Source organism: Ovis aries, chromosome 2, assembly GCF_016772045.2.
Source record: "Ovis aries strain OAR_USU_Benz2616 breed Rambouillet chromosome 2, ARS-UI_Ramb_v3.0, whole genome shotgun sequence".
Classification (NCBI taxonomy): Eukaryota; Metazoa; Chordata; class Mammalia; order Artiodactyla; family Bovidae; genus Ovis; species Ovis aries.
Window position 1 is genome coordinate 85,898,913 of NC_056055.1, and position 23,989 is coordinate 85,922,901.

Sequence of the window (23,989 nt, forward strand, 5' to 3'; positions counted from 1 at the left end):
TATTACATTTATCATTTTATACTTAGCATTATCACCTTAAGCTAAACTGATACATCAGTTCAATCACTGATATGTCTTTATATAATATTATAAATCACTTCAGTGTCTTTATATGATATTATCAAATTTTATACTTCTTTATTATAGAATTGTTTATCAGAAACAATCAGTGTTATGATTTTGATAATCTCTAAATGTTACTTGTATTTTTTTTGGAAGCATGAGTGGTATATAAATATAATAATTTTAAGTTTTCAAAAAATTTTATTAAGCTTTCTCAGTTCTTTTTTTAATGCATATGTTTATATAAAATACTGCATTTACCAAGTCACAGCTGGATTATAGATTTTAATATTTTACTCAAAATACTAACAGCAATATTTTAAACCAAGCAATTATTTTATTAATTTGCAATTAATCAGATAGCACTTAAAAATTTACAGTAGGTATAACATTGGATAATATGTAAGATACTATCACTATTGCAGTATTTTCTATCACTCTTGATAAGATACCTTTTTTTCCCTTTCAAGGATGTCTCGAATGGAGAGGGATATAACCATGAAAAGACATTTGATAGAGGACTTGAAATTTCGACAGAAAGTAAATTTGGAAAGTAATGAGAGCATTAATGAAATGCTAGAAAATCTTGAAAAAAAGGTATCAATTTTTATATTCACTGACACTAAAAAAAAAAGATCACTCCCCTTTGTATTTACTTTCTTAACTTCAGTATTCAATCTTAAAAAAATGTGTAGTAAATATTCATAAAATATACCTGTGTTGTTACATAATTACATCATTTGCCCTGAAAGTACATTTTTTGTTTTAAAATTCAAGACAAAATCTCACACATAATATAGCCATTCATTCTTTTTATATTGTAAATATACCATGAAAAGTTCAGTTTAATTTTAAAAAATCTGTAATATTTTTGAGATTCAAACTTCTATTATTTTCAGCATTTTCTTTAAAACTACTATTTATAATGATAGAATTAAGCTTGTGTTTTAAATGAAAAAATATGCTAATAACTATCAGTTCTTCAAAAAGTGTACTCCCTACAATTGTTTTAAAGTATTTTCTTGTGCATGTTTAATTCAGTGTACTTAAGAAAAGAGTCACATTTAAAATAATTGTACACTATCTGACCCCAAAGTAAAATCAGCAGTTTGCTGACTAAGAGATATTTTTTGTTTAAAAAATTTTAAAAGCTGCTATTTACACAAATCATAAAGCAGCTTGTGCTTTGGCATTCACAAAATGTCATCCACTCCAGAGAGAACATCTCCCTTATTTTCCTTGTTGGAGATAAAACATGTAAGTAATGCTCAAATGGAAGAGAGAAAATTTTACGTGAGCAAGAACATGTGTACAGATTTTCTTTCTCTTTCTCCTCCACATACCCTCACAAATTATAATTACTTCATATAGGTTTTTTTCAATGCTGTCTTTTAAATTTTGTTCATTTTGACTTCAATAATCATTTGAAGTATACAATGTTTGTATAAGAATTTATTTATCTTTAATAGTATTAAACTGAAAAAATGTTTTCTTCTGGTATTTTTTAGCATTTTTTTAAAACATGTGTTTATTTTTAATTAAAGGATAATTGCTTTATAATATTGGTTTGGTTTCTGCCACGCCTCAGCATGAATTAGCCATAGGAGTACATATGTCCACTCCCTCTTGACCCTCCCGCCCAGCTCCCACCCTTTCCCGCCCCTCTAGGTGGTTACAGAGCCCAGTCTGAGTTCCCTGAGTCACACAGCAGGTTTCCACTGGCTGTCTGTTTTACATGCGGTAGTGTATATGCCTCCATACAACTCTCTCCATTCACCCCACTCTCTCCTTTCTCCTCCTGGCCCATATCCATAAGTCTGTTCGCTGTCTGCATCTCCATTGCTGCCCTGCAAATAGGTTCATCAGTATCATCTTTCTAGATTTCATATATATGTGTTAATATACTATTTGTTTTTCTGTTTCTCACTTAACTTCACTCTGTATAATGGGCCTTAGGTTCATCCACCTTATTATAACTGACTCAAATGCATTTCTTTTTATGGCTGAGTAGTATTCCATTGTATACATTACCACAGCTTCTTTATCCATTCACCTGTCAAGGGACATCTAGGTTGCTTCCATATCCTAGCTATTGTAAATAGTGCTGCAATAAACGCTGCGGTATATGGATCAGTTCTGGTTTCCTCAGTGTGTGTGCCTAGAAGTGGTATTGCTGGGTCATATGATAGTTTATTCCTAGTCTTTTAAGGAATCTCCAAACTATCTTCTATAGTGACTGTATCAATTTATATTCCCAACAACAGTGAAAGAGGGTTCCCTTTTCTCCACACCCCTTCCAGCACTTACTATTTCTGAAATTTTTGGTGATGGCCATTCTGACCAGTGTGAGGTGATATCTCATTGTAGTTTTGATTTACATTTCTCTAATAATGAGTCATGTTGAGAATCTTTTCATATATTTATTAGCTGATTGGTATGTCTCCTTTGGAGTCTTCTGCTGTTCTTTGAAATGCACAATAAATATGTTATAGTACTTATTTAATTTTATCCTAAAAAGTACATGTTATATTGGAGAATACAAATTAAAGTTTTCTATGACTTGGCTTATTAAAGAATCAAAACAACCATCTTTTGCTTAAGAAAGTTCAGGTTAGTAATTAAAGGAAACGTAGTTAAAGATAATCTTGTATTATTAGGTAGAAGTCTACACATAGCAATATTCATGCTTTTTTGCGCAGTTTTTGGGTGTTGTTATTGACTTATGTATTGTTAGCCTCACTCACTACTGACTTCAGTGTGGTTAGTTCGTGCTCGCAGTGCTGTATGAGTTACACAAATCTTAGGCTTGAATTTGATATCATTTATGAGAAAATAAATGAAATTATTTATTCATGCATTCATTTGGTTTCTGTTAAAACAAATACAGTGTAGAACTAGACTGCCTTTACCAATAATATTTACCTTTGTGCTTTTAAAATTTTTTTATTTATTTTTTAATTGAAGGATAATTGCTTTACAGAATTTTGTTGTTTTCCGTCAAACTTCAAGCTTAACATGAATCAGCCATAGGTATACATATATATATATCCCCTCCCTTTTGAACCTACCTCCCATCTCCTTCGCGCTCCCACCCCTCTAGGTTAATACAGAGGCCCTGTTTGAGTTTCCTGAGACATACAGCAAATTCCCATTGGCTATCTATTTTACATATGGTAATGTAAGTTTCCATGTTACTCTCTCCATACATCTCTACCTTTGTGCATTTATTGTAGGTAAAGACATTAACTGAGGAGTGTTCCAACAAGAAAGTATCAATTGATTCACTAAAGCAAAGACTTAGTGTTGCTGTAAAAGAGAAGTCTCAGTATGAAGAGATGTATCAGCAAACTAAAGAGGAGTTAGAAAAAAAGGTATGGTTTAGGATATTTTAGCTTAGAGGTGGACTATAACAATCTCTTTTTTATTTTTATTTCTCCCCAAACCTACTATGACTTACTTAAATGTTTCAAATGTTCTGCAAAGGACATTTATATCTCTACCTAAAACACTAAGAATTTGTTTACTATTAAAGGTAATGCTGTATTAGAGAAACAGATTTTGTTTATCTTGATGATTTATAATAAATGAAAACTGTTGTTAAGAACTTATATTTATATAAGTAGATATAAAGTTTTAGGTCCATAAAGGAGATCAGCCCTGGTTGTTCTCTGGAAGGAATGATGCTAAAGCTGAAACTCCAGTACTTTGGCCACCTCATGCGAAGAGTTGACTCATTGGAAAAGACTGATGCTGGGAGGGATTGGGGGCAGGAGGAGAAGGGGACGACAGAGGATGAGATGGCTGGATGGCATCAGTGACTTGATGGACGTTAGTCTGAGTGAACTCCGGGAGTTGGTGATGGACAGGGAGGCCTGGCATGCTGCGATTCATGGGGTTGCAAAGAGTTGGACACGACTGAGGAACTGAACTGAACTAAACTGAAAACTTATAAACGAATTAAATACTTCCATTTGATATATGAAATCTTTTAGTCCAAAATCCCTTCCATGTCTTTAATGATTTATAATTTTTAAAAGAATAAATTGATTTCAATGATAAATATGTGGTAATATGTGCTTAAGATAGTCATTGAAAATAAAGTTTTACTCAAATGAAAATAAATACAAGATATAAAGAGAGTAATGAAAAAAAAAAGAGAGTAATGAAACCCTTTTTTTATCTTACATCTCTAACTTCCAAATCTGTTTAAGAAACATATTTTTATTCTATGATTACTGGTCTTTTGCAGGATCTCAAGCTTACTTTCCTCCTGTCAAAAATAAATGAGACTGAATCTGCCATGGCAGAGATTGAAACAGCAGCATCTAAGCATCTTCAAGGGTTAGCAATGCAAAGTGAGCAGGCCCTAGAAGGTGCACAGAAGAAATTACTACTAGCCAGTGAGAAAGTAGAAGAGTTCACCATATTTGTGAAGGTTTGAATTATTTGCACTTTACTAACTGGTGCTTTAATTCAGGCGCAGAGGGCAGTGGCCTATTTCAGACGATCTGGGGTATTCTTGAAGTTCCTTTCTGCTTTCTTTCCCAAACCACAAAGCGTCTTCCTGTACCCTACCCACCACACTATTCAAATTTTGTCTATGAAAGATTCATTTTCATAGCTTGAGTTTAAAAATGTCCACTATGTTTTTAATATTCTTTTTCTAGTGTCAGTTTAGTTATGAAATTGTGGTAATCACATAAGCAAGACATGTTTTAAGACCAAAGAACTGAGTTATTTCCATTCCACTTCCTTTTAAAAATCACCCAAGCAAGAACAACCAGAAGCTTGATCCATGATCATTGACGTTAAGAGACAGAATTGAGTTATTTCCATTCCACTTCCTTTTAAAAATCAGCCAAGCAAGAACAACCAGAAGCTTGATCCATGATCATTGATGTTAAGAGACATTGCACCTGGGCCCCATAACTTATCAGGCATGGAATGGGTAAGTGAAGTGAAAGTGAAGTGAAGTCTCTCAGTCGTGTCTGACTCTTTGCGACCCGTGTACTGTAGCCTACCAAGCTCTTCTGTCCCTGGGATTCTCCAGGCAAGAATACTGGAGTGGGTTGCCATTTCTTTCTCCAATGGAATGGGTAAAGGAATGGTAAATGATCTGGCAGGACAAAAGGAAGGCAAACTAGAATATCTACAAAGGGTGTACCATCTAGAAATTATCTGAATAATCCCAGAAAGGCTTAGGCATTGGCTATACAAGGAACCACCGAAGCTAAGAGTGGTGGGGGAAGGGAGAATACCAGGTTTTGTTTCACAGTATTTATAGGAGAGTGTTTAGACCTCTGGTCTGTACTTCTGCCCTGACATGGTCAGCCAGTATTCCTCCCTAACTATTCTGGGAAAATGTAGGAGGAACAGTTTGGTTTCAGGGATAACAAGGGACTGAGGCCTGGGAACCTGGGGATTGCTCCACTCTTTTTAATGCCGCTATGAGTTGTTTCGGAGAGGGCAATGGCACCCCACTCCAGTACTCATGGCTGGAACATCCCATGGATGGAGGAGCCTGGTGGGCTTCAGTCCATGGGGTTGCTGAGGGTTGGACACGACTGAGCAACTTCACTTTCACTTTTCACTTTCCTGCATTGGAGAAGGAAATGGCAACCCACTCCAGTGTTCTTGCCTGGAGAATCCCAGGGACGGGGGAGCCTGGTGGGCTGCCGTCTGTGGGGTCGCACAGAGTTGGACACAACTGAAGTGACTTAGCAGCAGCAGCAGCATGAGTTGTTTACGCTCCTATTTAGTGCCTTTTATTCTGCCTTGTATTGTAGCTAGCAAACAGGTCTGTTGCCATTATGCTGTCCCCTTTGCTGAAGATGTGAATTTGACCCCTGAGTTGGGATGATCCCCTGGAGAAGGAAATAGCAACCCCCTCCAGTATTCTTGTCTGGAAAATCCCATGGAAACAGGACTAGGGCCTGTTGGGCCACAGTTCACTGGGTCACAAAGAGTCAGACACGACTTAGCAACCAAACAACAAAAACAACTGGCACATAATAGAGCTTGCTAAATTCTTGAGAAATTGACTTTATATCTGCTTCAAGAATAGTGCTGGACACGTAATCACTGCTCAGATTGAAACCTCTGTGAAGGCACGAGCTATGCACACTCATAATGAGCATAGTTAAAGAATGTTGAGCACAGTTAGAGAATGTACATAGTTCCTACATGGAACATTATGATCAATGGGACTCGTTCTGTGCAGAACTTAATAGGGTACGGGTACACAAAATACACATTGTTACTATTAGTAGTAGTATTAATAGTAATAGTGTTTGTTCTGGCCCTGCTGCGGAATCTGTGTTCCCTTTAGTTTTTTTTTCATTTATGCATAGGGCACAACCAGATTACAGCAGAGGTGGAGTGGCCATCTGTTCTAGATCTAGTCTTGAATATGGAATTTTACCCTGGAGTAAAATCAAGTGCTTTGAGCATCTGGGCTGGGTGTATGTGGCAGAGCTGAAGCTTTGAATTCTCCTAATAACTGAATAAAACACACAAGGGAAATTTCTAGAAGTATTTGCTCAGTTTGATTGAGGCCTGATAATAGGCTTGTTAACGTGCTTGTATGTGAGAATCATATGGTCAATTCCATCTTCTTGGTGGCTTTTGTTAGCTGATAAATAAATACCAGCCAAAGAACAACATTTATCCGGAAGCTTAAATCACTTAATTATCAATATGTACTTGCTTGTTAAGATTTAGTAAGATGATTAAGGCATATAAATTTCTTTATTCTTTAGTAAGAATATTTTTAAAGCATTATAATTTTATTTTTAATGTGTGCAGTTGTTAACACTGGTACTGATCTCAATTATGATTTTTCTATTTTTTTAAACTTTATTAGATATGACATATAACATTTTATAAGATTAAGATATACAATATGATGACTTGATACATGTATATATTATGAAAAGTTTACTACAATAGGTTAGTTAACACATCCTTAACCTCACATAATTGCCATTTTGTTGTTATTGTTATGGGAAGGACATTTAAAATCTAGTCATAGCGAATTCCAAGTATACAGTTGAGTATTGTTAACTATAATCACTATGTTATACATTAAATCCCTGGAACTTATTCTTCTTATGATTGGAAGTTGGTACCATTTGACCAACATCTCATTTCCTCCTCCCCTCAGCTCCTGGCAACCACTTTTCTACTCTCTGAGTTTGCCTTTTTAAAATTCCATGTATATATAAGTGATATCATCCAGTATTTGTATTTTTCTATCTGGTTTATTTCACTTAGCATAGTACTCTCAGGGGCTATCCATGTTGTCAGAGATGTCTGGATTTCCTTCTTTTTATGGCTGAGTCATCATATTCCATTGTGTGTGTGTTTAATCTCTCTCACACACACACGCACACATATATTTACTACGTTTTCCTTACTCATCAGTATATTGATGGACACAAGGTGTTTCCATGTCTTGATTAGTGCAGGCAATGCTGCAGTGACCATGAGACAGCATGTATCTCTTTGCGATTCCTTTTTTATTTCCTTTCAGTATGTGCTCAGAAGTTGGATTGCTGGTAGTTATTATTTGTGATTTTTCGGGGAACCTCTACACTGTTTTCCATGGTGGCCGTACCAGTTTACAGTCTGACCCACGGTGCACAGTGTTTCCCTTTTCCGAACATCTTGCCAGCATTTGTTCTCTCTTATCTATTTGATAATAGCCATTCCAACAGGGGTGAGCTGATACCTTGTGGCTTTGATTTGCATTTCTCTGATGATCAGGAAGGTTGAGCGCCTTCTCACGAACTTGCTGGCCATTGTATGTGTTCTTTGGAAAAGTATTTGTTCAGATTCTATTTCCATTTCTAAATTGGATGTTTGGGGTTTTCTTATCAAGTTATATGCTGCTACTGCTGCTGCTGCTGCTAAATCGCTTCAGTTGTGTCCGATTCTGTGCGACCCCATAGACGACAGCCCACCAGGCTGCCCCATCCCTGGGATTCTCCAGGCAAGAACACTGGAGTGGGTTGTCATTTCCTTCTCCAATGCAGGAAAGTGAAAAGTGAAAGTGAAGTCACTCAGTTTAGTTCAGTTCAGTTCAGTCGCTCAGTCGTGTCTGACTCTTTGCGACCCCATGAATCTCAGCACGCCAGGCCTCCCTGTCCATCACCAACTCCCAGAGTTCACTCAGACTCACGTCCATCAAGTCGGTGATGCCATCCAGCCATCTCATCCTCTGTCGTCCCCTTCTCCTCCTGCCCACAATCCCTCCCAACATCAGAATCTTTTCCAATGAGTCAACTCTTCGCATGAGGTGGCCAAAGTACTGGAGTTTCAGCTTTAGCATCATTCCTTCCAAAGAAATCCCAGGGCTGATCTCCTTCAGAATGGACTGGTTGGATCTCCTTGCAGTCCAAGGGACTCTCAAGAGTCTTCTCCAACACCACAGTTCAAAAGCATCAGTTCTTTGGCGCTCAGCTTTCTTCACAGTCCAACTCTCACATCCATACATGACTGGAAAAACCATATGGAAAAACCATAACCTTGACTAGATGGACCTTTGTTGGCAAAGTAATGTCTCTGCTTTTGAATATGCTATCTAGGTTGGTCACAACTTTCCTTCCAAGGAGTAAGTGTCTTTTAATTTCATGGCTGCAGTCACCATCTGCAGTGAAGTCGCTCAGTCGTGCCCAACTCATAACGACCCCATGGACTGCAGCCTTCCAGGCTCCTCCGTCCATGGGATTTTCCAGGCAAGAGTACTGGAGTGAGTTGCCATTGCCTTGTCTGATCAAGTTGTATGAGTTATATATAATTTAAAGTTAGGAAGTATGATGCCTCCAGCTTTGCACTTCCCTAAGATTGCTTTGGCTAGTCAGTCTTGTAATTTCATCCAAATTTAGGGGATTTTTTTCTATTTGTCTGGAATAAATGGCATTGGAACTTTGATAGAGGTCTTATTGAACCTCTCGATGTCTTTGAGTAGAATGAACATCTTAAGAATATCCACTCTTTCAATCAGTAAGTGCAGGATATCATTTCATTTATTTGTGTCTTCTTTAGTTTCTTTCATCAGTGTCTTTGAGTTTGGGGTGTATAGATCTTTCACTTCCTTAGTTAAATTTATCCCTAAAATTTTATTGTTGGGTGCTACTGTATGTGGGATTGTTTTATTCCTTTTTCACATGTTTTATTGTTAGTGTATAGAGACACAACAAATTAATTTTTATCTGTGACTTTGTATCCTACAACTTTACTGAATTTGTTGATTAATTTTAACAGCTTTTTTGGATGGAGTTCTTAGCATTTTCTACATAAAAGATCATGTCATGAGCAAAAAGAGACAGTGTTACTTCTTTCTTTCTGATTTGGATGCTTTTTGTTTCTCTCTACTGCCTAATTGCTCCAGCTAGGACTTCCAGTTCTGTGTTGAACAGGAGTGGTGAGGGTGGTCAGCTTTCTCTTGTTTCTGATCTTGGATGGAAAGCTTTCAGCTTTTCGTTGTTGAGTGTGATGTTAGTTTGGTTTTGTATTATATGGCTTTTGTTATGTACAGTATATTCCTATACCCAGTTTGTGGGGAGTTTATCATGAAAGAATGTTAAATTTTGTCCAGTATTTTTTTTTGCATTTATTGAAATAATTGTATGATTTTTATCTTTATTCTTTTAATGTAGTATATTACATTTATTGATTTGTATATGTTGACTTATTCTTGTATTCCAGGGATAAATCCCACTTGAGCATGGTGTGTGGTCCTTCTAATGTGTTGTTAAATTCAGTTTGTTAGTATGTTGTTCAGAGGTTTTACGTCTATATTCATCAGAGGTATTGGCCTATGGGTTTCTTTTCTTGTACTGTCCTTATCTGTCTTTGATATCAGGTTAATGCTGACCTCTTAAAATGAGTTTGAAAGTGGTCTTTCCTTTTGTGTTCTTTGGAAGAGCTTTAGAAGAATTGGCATTACTCTGTCTCAGGTAGAATTCACCAGTGAAGCCATCAGGTCATGGGCTTTTCTTTATTGGAAAGTGTTTGATTGCTGATTCAATCTGCTCACTCACTGATCTGTTCAATTTTTCTGTCACTTTGTGATTCAGTCTTGGTAGACTGTATATTCTAGGAATTTATCCATTTCTTCTAGGTTGTCCAGTTTGTTGGCATATAATTGTTCGTAGTATCCTTTTATGATTCTTTGTATTTCTGTATTGTCAGTTGTAATATCTTCTCTTTCATTTCTAATTTTCTATTTTTAATTTATTTTTTTAATGGAATGATAATTGCTTTATAGAATTTTGTTGTTTTCTGTCAAACCCAAACATGAATCAGCCATAGGTATACATATATCTCCTCCCTTTTGAACCTTCCTTCCATCTTCCTCCCCATCCCACCCCTCTAGATTAATTTTCTTAATTTCAGTACTGTCTTTTTCTTGGTAAGCGTAGATAGAAATTTATCCATTTAGTTTGTCTCTTTTAAAAACTAGCTCTTAGTTTCACTGATCTTTTCTGTTCTCTTTTTGTCTCTATTTATTTCCACTCTGCTCTTTGTTATTTCCTTCCTCTACTAACTCTGGGTTTACTTTGTTCTTTTTCTAGTTCATTGAATTATAAAGTTAGATTTTTTTGAGCTTTGTTTGTTTTTTTTTTGTTTTTTTTTTGCTTAATGGTCCCACATAACAGTGGAGGCCAATGACAGGAGTTGGGTGTTGGTGTACAGGTGCTCAGGTGGAGGGGCTCACTGCAGCTGAACCCAGCAGTGCAAGCCAGTGAGAGGAGACAGGGCCAGGTCTGGGCCCACACACAGCCGTGGGGGCCTTGGCAGTTGCCATACAGTCCTGTAGCCATAGAGTCTCACCACAGGCACTCACAGATCATTAGAGGCCAGTGGCAGACCATTGGCAAGAGGCCCTCAGTTGAAGAGGTTAGCTCCAAATGCATGCACATTTATATGTCACTACAGGGGTCTGGGCTGGCATCTTGCACTTGTGCAGGTGCAAAGGCTAAGCTGGCTTCCCTGGCAGATTGCAGGGTCCAGTTAGGGTCAGGGAGGGACTGTCAGGTAGCATTTGTGAAAGTGGAAACCTGTGGGGGGAAGGTGAAAGTGGTGAAATCGGCAGGGGGTCCATGTCAGCCATCCTAGGCATTGGTTTCTTCAGTGGTGAAATCTGTTGGGATCCTACACGGAGTTGGTTACTGTGAACCACAGCTGCTCCTGCTGTGTAGCTGATATTGGGAGCCCTGGCTGTTCTTTGTTTTTCCAGCCTGTCCCTATATGTCTTGACTTTGTCAGTCTCTGGGTAGGGTGAAGCTGAAGTGATCTTTCATGCTGTGATGTGAAAAACTGGGGAAGCTGGTTGCTCACCTCATTCTTCCTTTCCCAGTGAGGGAGCCCCTCGAACCCTGGAGTTCACTGGCCCTGAGCTGTGCTGCCCTGGGGGATGGGATGGTGCAGGCACAGTGAAGCTGTCCTTCCTGTTTTTTGTATGGAGTTATTCTCTCTTTTTTGGCTTCACAGTGTTGCTGAAATTTCTTGAGTGGACTCCTGAGCCCTTCCAGAGCTATTTTAGTTTGTGAATGTCTAATTGTTGATATTTGTGGGGGGATGGACACTGGTACCATTCTGGTGATGTGAATTCTTAATTATGATATTTAAAATCCAATTTGAATTAACTCTTTCAGTCCTATCATTATATAAAAAGGGTAAATTATATATAGCATTTTTAAAGAAAAGCTTTTAATAAAAATACATTGAGTGAAATTTAAAATATGTAAATTATATCTTAATAAAACTATTTAAGCTGTTAGAAAAGACATTATTTCTCCAAGAAACTATGATTGTAGGGGTGACTCCATGGTACTTGAACAGCCAATTATAACCTTCATCACAATAATCTAATCTTACTGAAAATCTAATCACTTCATTATGATTCAATGAAACTCAAAAAATTTTTATAGTTAGCTAACACAGATCAAGACTCCTTAATAAAGACTGGAAAGCTAGATCTAATAAGACTGGAATGAAAAAACTTGTTTCACTCTAACACTATTGCTGACTGCTTACAATAAATCGTATTGAAATATTGAAAAATATAGTGATTTAAGTTGGGATATACATCCAAGAAAGTATTCTTATTTTGAAAATATAATCAAATATTGAGATATTTTAAGAAGTTTAAGGAGGCTGACATAAACTTTTATAAATTCATTTAATATTTGTTGAATGCTTATTTTGTATGGTACAGTGTTTTTACTTACCTTGACAAGTGATAGCCAAGGACCATTGTTCAACTGATGCAAATAGAGTAAAACATTTTTAAGCTTCTAATGTTTTTAACATTGGAGTATTTAAAGACTTTTGCACAATTTTGAAGTGCTTAGAGAAAAGCTGAGCAGATTTTAAAGTGGTAAGAAAAGCAATTTTGTATTGGATGGAAGGGAAGTAAAAATACAATCCAGATGGAGTAACACCAGAGAAAACAAGCAGAGCACCAGCATAGAAACAAAAGGCAAGTGTGATCATATGAAAACAAAATCTTAACCTGGATATAAGGGGGGAAGTAAAACATTTCAATGAACTTGGTACAGTGAGACTTTACTATGTATCTGAAAGGTATAGTTTGGAAGGGAGGAAGAATATTTGAGCATCATGAAGTATATTTCAGCAAAATAACATAACATTTTTTAATAATACAGACATTTTTCCCAAATATACCCATGTTGCTTTTAGCCAGCTAATGGCAACATTGCTGTGAGGCTTCCATGATTAGTCTTGTTACTTCTAAGACTTTTTACTACATGCACCTCATTTATCCCTCTTTAACCATACTGACTTTCTTGCTGTTCTTTGAATACTGCAAGCCATGTTTTTTTTCCCTCAAAGTCTTTGCTCTTCCCTCTGTATATTATTGATAAAATAGCTTACCTCTTTACTTCTTTAGGTCTTTCTGCCCAGATGGGATGCTTGTCAATCTTTAGAACAGATGGTAACAATAACCCTGTATGAGAGACAGCAAAAGAGACACAGATGTATAGACCAGTCTTTTGGACTCTGGGAGAGGGAAAGGGTGGGATAATTTGGGAGAATGGCATTGAAATATGTATAATATCATATAAGAAATGAATTTCCAGTCTGGGTTCGATGCAGGATACAGGATGCTTGGGGCTGGTGCACTGGCATGACCCAGAGGGATGGTATGGGGAGAGAGGTGGGAGGGGGGTTCAGGATTGGGAACACATGTACACCAATGGCAGATTCATGTTGATGTATGGCAAAACCAATACAATATTGTAAAGTAAAAAAAAATAATAATAATAATAAAATTAAGAAAGAAAGAAACAATGGAAAACAAAGACTCCTATAAAACCTACAATTAAATCTAAATAGCTTGATGTCAGTGATTATAGTATCAGAAGTTGTGAGGGGGTGGTTGTAAGGGGTGTTTCTTTTTTGCTTTGGTGGAACATACAGAGGATGAGAAACTCTAGATATTGATTCAAAATATATTGATTTTATTATATTAAATTAATCAAGTTTACTTAAATAATATTAAATATATGTTCAGGAGTTTTAAAGGTGACTGCAAGAATAGGAATCAAGCGTTTAATTTTCAAAGAATTAGAGGAAATTTAAAAAAAATTAAAATCTCCATCAATTCAGTACAAACCAGGAAGAAGAATGAGAGGAAGGGAGGAAGGAAAGATAGAACAAAGGAGAGGAACAGTTAATAAGAAGCATGGTAAATAAAAAGGATAGGATGATACAAACATACCAATAATCATAGTATATATAATGAAGTTGAAATATATTTTAAAAAAAGAAAAAAAAAGCAAAGAGACTATGAGATTCTGAAAAAGATGCACCTAAAACATGATACGAAAAGCCAAATTTTTTAAAAAAATTAAGAATAAAATTATGATATCCTGCAGTTAGCTTGTGAGAATCAATTTTCCTTATCTTTTCCCAGCATCTCATTCATGTTGGTTGTTTGAAATCAATCATGTGCAAGTACCTAACACCATAGAAATTGGCAAACATCACAAGTCATACCCATCCCCTGCAAGAGCTTGTTTACCAGCACACAACTGAATATATTCCAGCTAAATGCTAAAAAAAAGAAGCTATAGCAATATTATTTTGAGACAAATTAAGGAAAAAAATTAATAAGGGTAAAGCAAGCAATTTCATATTGATAAAAATGCATAATTTGCCAAGAAGATATAAAATTCATGAATTTTTATGTACCTGGCAACATTAAGCAAAATTTGGTGAAACTACAAATGGAAATCAAAGAATCCACAAAGGTATTTACTGTCTTCTAGTATATTATACTTAGAAATAAACAATCCAAATAGAGAAAATGTAAGCAAGGCTCCTTTCTTTTCAAACCCATGTGGAACATTCACAGAAATTACTTACATTTACGTCTACAAAGTTCAAGTTCAAAAAAGCAAAAATCATTTAGGCAAGGTACCCTGAGTAGAGTATAATGTAACTATGATTTTAGCAAATAATCAGCCAAATGTTTCTGTCCACTTAGAAATTCCAAACCCATCTATATGATTTTCGGGTTAAGGAGAAAATAAAAAGTGAGTTTGTGAACTATTTCAAAGTGAACTATAATGAAATACCAAAACCTTCAAAATTCAGCCAAAATTTAACTTTCAACTCAAAATGCTAGGAGAAAAAAACAAAAAAACTCAAAGTAAATTTTAAAATTGCTTTTATAAAAAAAAATCCATAAACTGTAAAACAGCTCCTTTCCCAAAATAAACTGAACATGTACAACTGAACTGTGATTTTCAATGACATATTTATGGACCTAGGAAATTCAAGAGAATCCAATAATAAACTATTAAACAGATAATTCGGCAATAATTTCAGAACAAAGTCAGCATATAAAATAAAGTAGACTTTACAAGTAATAGTATATTTAGAGTACTATTTGTAAATTTGTATTTATAATAATAAAGTATTAAATACCCAGGAGTAAACCTTCCAAGAAATGCAAGCAACCTATAAAGTGAGCCATAAAACACCGAATGACATAAAACAGAACTAAATAAATGGAGAGATATACTGTTTTTCTGAATGTGAAGAAATAATATTGTTAAATGTGAGAATTCATTCCATATCTCATCTATGTGTCAGTGCTGTCCAAGATACAAACTGGTTCCAGAAATATAACTGAAAGAAAGAGGATGAAGATGGCTGAAGAAGGAGAAGAATGGGAAGGAAAGAGGAAAAATTTTCCTAGGAAACGTTAAAACATGCTATAAAGCTGTATAAATAAAATGGCATGATTAAGTGCAGGAATAGATGCATAGAGCATTGGAACGGAAAGAGTTACAAAAACAAGCCCATCTAAGGGAATTTAGAACATAACGTTTGTATTTTTCATTTCAGATCAGTATAAGGGAAAGTAGTCAATAATGGCCTTGGAAAAATCGCTTTCAATTTAGAAAACAATATAAGCTTAGCTCAAACAACCCACAGGTATCTATTTTACATTGATATAAAATCCAAGAATAAAGAAGAAAATGGTTAAAAATACAAATTACCAATATCAGGAATAAAAGATGGGATATCATTACAGAAACATAAGTAACAAGGAAATTATATGAATGAGTTTATAACAATAAATTTGACAATTTAGGTGAAATGAACAACTTTTCAAAAAAGTACCTGCTGCTGCTGCTGCTAAGTCGCTTCAGTCGTGTCCGACTCTGTGCAACCCCATAGACGGCAGCCCACCAGGCTCCCCCATCCCTGGGATTCTCCAGGCAAGAACACTGGAGTGGGTTGCCATTTCCTTCTCCAGTGCATGAAAGTGAGAAGTGAAAGTGAAGTCGCTCAGTTGTGTCTGACTCTTAGCGATCCCATGGACTGCGGCCCACCAGGCTCCTCCATCCATGGAGTTTTCCAGGCAAGTGTGCTGGAGTGGGATGCCATTGCCTTCTCCAAAAAAGTACCTCATACCTGTCATATAGTGGCTTCACAATCATATACCACTAGCATCACATTTTAGATAGCTTCAGGTTTTGGGGAGTAAAGCTGACAGACAGACAACTTGTAGAATGAACACAGCCCTAGAGCTTCCTTTATTCCTTAGCAAAGACTGAGTATAAATATTCGGTATTTACTGTGGCCAAGTTCCTGGCAGAGAGGTCTGCCTAAGCCAGCAAGCTGAATGTGTGACAGAGTGCACGCCAGAAGAGAGGAAGGGCCCTATCCCCACCATGTCTGCACACTGGGGACCCAAGGTTGAGCATTGTCTACAAGAATGGACATCAGCCAAACCCTTTGCTCTTTCCTCTGATTGACTCAGTGTAACTTCTAAACTGCCCTGAGTCCCTACTAAACTACCAAGAGAAATGGTCAGAACTATTAGGAATTGACTTCTTTCATCACAAAAACTAACAGGAGATTGAATTGAAAATATGAGTAGCTCTTTATTAGTTAAAGAAATTGGATTTTTTTAAAAAATCTAAAGCCTTCACACACAAAAACACATGTACTGTCTCCAGATCCAGAGGGTTTCACTGAGCAAACTTTCAGGAAAAATATATCACCATCTTACAGAAATTATTTCAGAAAATGGCAGAGAAGAAAATAAGTCCCAGTTCATTTTATGTGACCAGCACAACCTTAAAACCAAAACCTGACAAAACATTGTAAGAAAATGAGTATTTCATCATGAACATCAATGTAAAAATTCTCAACTGCATATCAGTTAATCAAATCAAGCATTATATGACAATAATTTACACCGTGAATAAGTTTACATAATTCTAGGAAAGAAAGATTGATTCAACAGTTCTAAAAAATAGCAAAGTCAATATAATCAAATACTTCCTAAAAATCATTTGGCAAAATTCAGTACATATTTATGATACCAAAAACAACATGGAAGTATACAGCTATCAAAGCTCATTGAACTAAACACTTAAAATGTACACTATTTCATTCTAACTATACTTAAATTTTTAAAAAAAATATCGAGGAAAACAGGATTTATGAAGCAAGTTACAGAGATTCAACATATGTGTAATTGGAATCTTGAAAGAAGAAAAGGAATGATGGAAAAGAACAAATATTGAAGCTATAATCCAAAAATAATTTTCAGAAATAAAGACTTCCAAGAACATAACATGAACCACAGAAAATTTGATGTCATGTCTAACATGACATGTCTAACATGTCATACCCTGTATATATTCTGTGGCCTAGTAAAGTTTCTGGACTCAAAAAAATAATAGCCAAGAAAAATGTTCATGTCATATATAAGGATGAAAAAATAAAGATGAGACAACTCTGAAAGGCTATCTCAGCTCCGAGGCTCTGTAGGTATTACTCCTAAGTACCCTCTCCCACATAAATCTCCATCTCAGAGTGTGTATGTTTTCAGGCATTCTCACACGTAGCACACCACAAAGAAAAATCTGAATTAATGCTGAAAAGTAGAATTTCTTTATATATTCTACTTTCTGAAAAGTACACATTTCTAGGAAAATTGTAATGTACCAAAAGTCCCTCTAGAACAAACGGAAAATTAAAAGAAATTGCCAAGAAAGTATCCTTCTGTACAATAAATACTATGCCAAATTCAGGCGAGTGCTACAATGTCAGTAAAGAGCAGATAGATTCAATTTCATTAAAACTACTGAAGAACATAGAAAGAGAAAATACCTTCCAAATATTTTTGGAAGATTGCACAAAATTGAAACAAATCAATCTCTTATTAATGTAGACATTCCAGATGAAATATCAGCAAATAGAGTTCAGCAGAACATCAAAAAATAATATACCACACTAAGTGGAGTTTATTCCACAGATGCAAGGATAATTCAATACTAAGGAAATTATTAAGAATCCTATTAATAGATTTATGATGAAAATCACATGATAGTTTATATGGATGCTAAAATGGATTTAAGACAATCTGGTTTCCATTTTTGTAAGAAATTAAAATATGTAGATAGTTAACTGTAAAACTACATTATATATTTTATATTAATTCTTATTTTTTGGTATATTAAAATACAGCTCTCAAATTAAAATCTAGCATAATAGTCTAAGAGTTAGATTCCTACTGAAATCAGGAACAAGTCAATTGTGTCCATCAATATTACTATTTAATATTATTCAGAAATAATAATCAATTCAATAAAAAAGAAAATGGAGGTATAAAAATTGGAAAATAGGGAATTCCCTGATGATGCAGTGGTTAGGACTCCATGCTCTCACTGCCAAGGGCCTGGGTTCAGTCCCTGGTTGGAGAACTGAGAACCCACATTCCATAAGCTGCAGAGCATGACCGAAAAAAAAAGGTTGGAAAATAGGAGATAAAATTATCAGTATTTGGAGATAGGATTTAATTTTTGGAAGCTAAAGAGGAATCAGCTGCAAAACTCTTATAATAAATAAGAAACTTCAGCAAATTTATATATTAACAATCTTTATGTCTACAAGCAACAATAGGTACTAGAATCAGCCCCTACAAAAAGTAAGAGGCCCAGGAATAAACAGATCTATAAAGAGAAAACCTTTAAATAATCCTCAGAAACACAAATAAAGACTTAACCAACTGGAATGGACTACCATAGTCTTTGATTAGGAAGAATCAACATTCTAAAATGTGAACATGATTGAATAAAATTTAACGTGATTTAAATAAAATACCAGTAAGAATGTTTAGACAAGCTCAATCTGAAGTTTATATGGAAACCCAAACAATCCAAAATTAACAAGAAAAATCTGAAAAGAATGGTAATTGAAAGGAGATACCCCTATTGGATTACATTTATGAAAAAGCCTCACTAATTAAAATATACTATAAACCTTTACTAATAAGACAGATGGAACAGAATAAAAGTTCAGAACCTGATCTAAACGTGCATGAAATCAATGGGGAAAATATGGACTATTTACTAGGTGGTGGTGAGACAACTATGATTTTATATAATAATTTTCTAGAGGATTACAAATGGACAAAACACTTATAACTGCAAAATCTTACAAGTGGCAGAAAAAAAATCATGGTTTGAATAACACACACACATATATATACTTTTATATATATACATATATATATATAAATTATGGAGAATGCTTTTTAAAGTATCACACCAAATTCAAAAGTTATATGGGAATAGATTCATTTAGTGTGTTAAAATTTTTTTTAATATTCTTCCTTTGCATAAAATACTATCATTACTATCAAAACAAAAAGTATGAAAAAAATTAGAAATCCTCAACATATAATTTCCCTAAAGTATAAATAATCCCTATAAATCACTAAGAAAAATAGATAAAAGACAAAAGAAAAAAAATTATTTGTTAAGGCTGATGCTCAATTTCATTTTTAATAAGAGAAATGAAACTTTAAAATACAGTGGTAAAAAAATTTAAAAACTACACTGAAAACCCGATTGGTGTTTTGCCAGTGGTATGGAGAAACAAGTACATTCATATGTTCTTTGTGTAGGTGTACATTGGTACAATCTTACGATAGAGGGAGAATTAAACAACAGCTTTCAAAATTACAATTGAACACACTCTTTGGTCCAGCAAATTCATTTCCAGGAATATATCCTAGGGATGCAAAATATATATACAAGCACCATTATTTACTGCAACATTGCTTAGGCTGGCAAAACATTGATATCTACCCAAACTTCTAGCTAGCTGCTCTTAGCCCACAAAGCCAAGCATCGGACTCCAGAGCTCTTTTCACCCAGAGTAAGTAAGAGCTGCCTTTTTTCTTATGCACACATAAGCATGTGTTCTCAGAGGGAGAAATTAAAGACTCTTGTGGATGTAAGCCTAGATTTTTATGATTTTTGTCAATACTTTATTGTCGTCTTGCCCACACATAATTTAATTGCAGTTTTACTCAACTGTCCTTATTAAATCCTTTCAAAAGTTTCTAGTTCAGTCTTAATAGAAACAACATTTTTCTGTCATTATATTTCATTAGTTTATGTAATAATTAAATCAATTATGTAACTAACCTGTTACAACTGATATACACACTTAGGAATAAATACATCTGACAAATGGCATCAGCTCAACTGGTGGGAGAGTTGTGCTCTAGCATGATACTAATTAACCTGCCTGCTCCAAGTATTCACCAAGACAGCAGTTGGCGAATCTGAAAGAGGGATTGGAGCAATTTGTTTAATCCAGCAAGTTGGTTAAGTGATCATGTAAGAGAGCTTTTATTGTGTCCTGACAAAAAGTAAAGAGCAATCCATTTTGCTCCAATATAAATAAAATCAGAATAATCCTAATAAAAAATGATTTGCTAGTATCTTCACATTTTTGTGTTATGACTGCTTTCTCTTCATTTATTACTTCCATATGAGCCCATATTCTTTCCAATGTGTTGCAGGCCTTGGTCAGAGAGTTACAAAATGATGTCCATTTGATTAGGCGACAAATCAGAGAGCTTAAAAAGATGCAGAAAAACAGGAATGCTTGTAAAACCTCAACACATAAAGCCCAGACCTTGGCAGCTTCTATCCTGAACATTTCACGGTCAGACCTAGAGGAAATACTGGACACAGAAGATGAAGCGGTAAGATCACTTAAATATTTATTAATATAGGAGTTTTTATACTGATGTTAAATATATATTTTTATTTGTTTTATAGTTCTTAGAATTTCATCTTTAAGATAATATTCATGAAGGCAAGATTATTAATATACCAATGAGAAAGATACATCAAGAGTATTAACTAACTCAAAAAACCTTTAGAGAAATTTAACTGTGTAATATAGAAGTAAGCCAGTACATATAACCTTTATAACTGCTTGCTTGTTATTCAGGTCAGTTATCTTTCCCTGTCTCTTCCATATTCTTTAGTTAATCATATATCTTATAAGCTATTATTTTTAATTAAGCCCATTTGAAGAAGTTAGTTAGCTGGATCACGATTGATTTCAGGGGTTTTCCTCCTATATGAGATTTTTTAAGAGTAGTAAATATATTGGCTTTTCTAGCTAGATTTAACATTATTGTTGATCAAGTTAAAGAAAAGGGTATTCATTGCTTTAAAGTGGGTAAAATAATCCGGCCTGAGTGAATTTATATGCATATACCTTATAAGTCTGCAGTAGCATTTCTGTACCTTCTGAGGAGGGCACTGCATTTTTGATAGTTTATTACCTCATCAACAGCAGAACCTCATACACAGTCTTCTGTGAAACCTGTGGAAGATACTCAATCCTGTTCTACTGTTAAGTTTCTGAACTTTAATATATTAAATATTAGATTTTTTTATTGTTTAGAAAGAGTAAAGAGATGATGGCACTCATAGCTTCCCTATAAATATTTGCTTAGTGAATAAATAAAATGATCGACTTCAATGTTTGCACGAGAACATCCTTCAGCACCCCTCCCCCGTGAGCTTCTCAAAACATTTCTCAAATAGAGCAGATCTACAACTTGCAAAGGTTTTTAAACTGCCAAGAAGTCTTAGAAAGGAGGTCAAAGGAATCCTATAGCGATTATTTTCATCCTATGAGTGAGTAGGATAGTGAGTGATCAGTTTCCTCTTTTCAGCAGCTATGCCACAATGTCTGTGAATTCTGAACTTTGAAGTCCAAGAGTGTTATGAAATACAATATCAAATATAAAACACACAGGAAATAACAATATCTGTGGCAAGGCTGTTAACTATCTCTTAACTAGACATTTAAGTGAAACTTGATGGATAAAGAAGAAACCTAACAAAATATTAAGGTCTTCCACTGTTGCCTAAAAGTTTTAAAACAAGTAGACATAGCAAAATCCCTCGTGTGTTTGTGTGTGTGTGTATTGCAGATACATATTCTGGAAGACAGGGCCTCTGCCTTTCTGTGGTCTTAAAACATGCCCTTTCTTGGACTTACAAGTTAAAAAAAAAAAAAAACACTCCCTTTGATTAGAAAAATTAGAAAAAGTTGTCCCCATTGAGTATATGAATTAGTAAAGGATATCTCTTGTTAGTCCCAAAGTAGCTGGCACATTTCTGTGAAGAAATGACACCCTGGCCTCTGGGAGGATGCAGTATGTATGGAGCCAGGGGTACACAGCACCAAAACATGTGTACCATACAACCTTAAATGGAAGCCCTCCTGGAAAAAATGCAGTTCCATGAAGGCTCATTGCACACACCCAGATATATTTACTAGATCTATATTTCATTATAGATCTGAGCTTGTTTGGACTGATGCCTGCATTTTTCAGAGGTCTAAAGAGTTGAGTGACTTACCCAGGTAGAGCCCAAACCGCCTGAATTATATGCATTAAGCTATATCCAAGCCTTGTAAATTCATGTAAAAAACTATGACAGACTATGCAAAGTACCTTGCCTGATACCTGGCATACAGTAAATTTCAACAAATGTTAGTTTCCCAAACCCTTCTCTTTTTGAAAAGTACATTTTTTGTGTGTGTGAACTGAATCATGATTTTAACTGAACAGTCAATTCAGTTGCATATGTGAATACATTATACTTTCAGAATATTTCACCTTGACAATTGAGGCATTGAAAATATTTAGTGATCTACAGTACTTTAAGTTGGAGTGTCCCTTGCCTATCAGTTAGTGATTGGACATTTTAAATAAGGAAGCATTTAAATACACCAAAACCTATGCCTGTCCTATTTTGTCTGTAATTGTAACAATCTACTGACAAGTCTGATTTTTGAGTATAAAGTTTTATATTATCTTATGAGGGTCACTTGTAAATGATTCTTTTCTAGAGCTCCATCTTCTTTTTCACTCTGTTTTAATAACTTTCACTTCCACTCAGTCCATACCTTGAGCTCCACCATGAATACAGAAATAAAATATTCCTGAATTATGAAATACAGATATATAGCTTTATATTCCATATAAATGGAGATATTGAGCATTGATTTGAATATTCTCCATTTTGAAAGGACAGGCTGCTCTTTGTTGAATCCAATTCTATCAGTATTTCTCTATATAACAGTATGATCAAGTTCATATAAATGAAATTAACTACAGTGTTTTTATTTTTTCCTTTAGGAAATTGAAAGGACAAAGACCGATGCTGAAAATGACAAAGAATGGCTGTTGTACATTCGGAAACTTCTTGAAGGACAGGTATTTCACTTTTCTAATTCATTTATTAAAAGTTGCAGATAAAAATTCTGAGCTTATTTTTTTTACTAGATGCCTAAAATTTTGGAAACACTTACACATTACTTACTTCTGTTAGGTAAAGAAGTATTCCAATAGGCAGACAGCAAAGTTAAACCCTCTCTTTGTACTTTTGGACTTAACAAATGAAGCAAATGCCTTGGGAAAGAGCCAACACAGGTCTTAGCAAATGCATTAATTAAATTATTGAGTCAACATCTATGCTTGCTAGACTGAAAAGGATCCATTCTCTCAGCTCTCTTAGGAAAAGAGATTCTTTATTATGTGTCTTTAAAGTTAGTAGTTGATATGGACACCTGAGGAGTTCACGGGTTTCAGTGACCTTTTACTGTGGCCCTGTTTCCAGTCAATTCATGTTTTCCTCACAGCCAGACAGCTGTTTATTACTGTGTCTTCCCGTATTCTCTACAATATTTTCTACTGAGACCTCGAGCAGCTTGTTAGTGGGAAGTAAATATTGATTTGGCATCCTGTCAATGCAGAAAGAATGAAAAAATTTCCACCAGAGGCCCCTCAAACATTTTCCTATCGACATTTTCTGGGCCGAGTGGAAAGCTGCACAGAGGATGACAAGGCCAAGACGAGTGGAAATCCCTGAGGGGTCTATTGAGACTGCTGCTGTGACCTGTGTGATACTTTTTCTTCTCTTTCAAGTATTTTTTTAATACACATATAGTCTGCTGGGATGTGCCCCTCTTGTAAGTGATCAGGGCAGTTTATTGGCAGGTGAGAGCCCTGCTTTTCTAGTCATAGCTGGCTTTTGTTCTGATATCA

The 23,989-nt window shown here is 35.3% G+C and overlaps 1 protein-coding gene across 3 annotated transcripts in view; it reads left to right on the forward strand.

Annotated features, from left to right (window-relative positions):
- Window positions 1-23,989, forward strand: part of CNTLN (centlein) — a 357,273-nt gene that overhangs the window by 319,469 nt on the left and 13,815 nt on the right. For 2 of the 3 annotated variants that reach the window (XM_060409518.1, XM_015093231.4), the window contains exons 21-25: window positions 534-660; window positions 3,297-3,434; window positions 4,313-4,498; window positions 20,435-20,620; window positions 23,081-23,158. In XM_060409518.1, the coding sequence (XP_060265501.1) occupies window positions 534-660; window positions 3,297-3,434; window positions 4,313-4,498; window positions 20,435-20,620; window positions 23,081-23,158 (715 nt within the window). Of the gene's footprint in view, window positions 1-533; window positions 661-3,296; window positions 3,435-4,312; window positions 4,499-15,697; window positions 18,221-20,434; window positions 20,621-23,080; window positions 23,159-23,989 lie in introns of those variants that run through there. The other variant, XM_027964566.3, reaches the window with a different exon arrangement.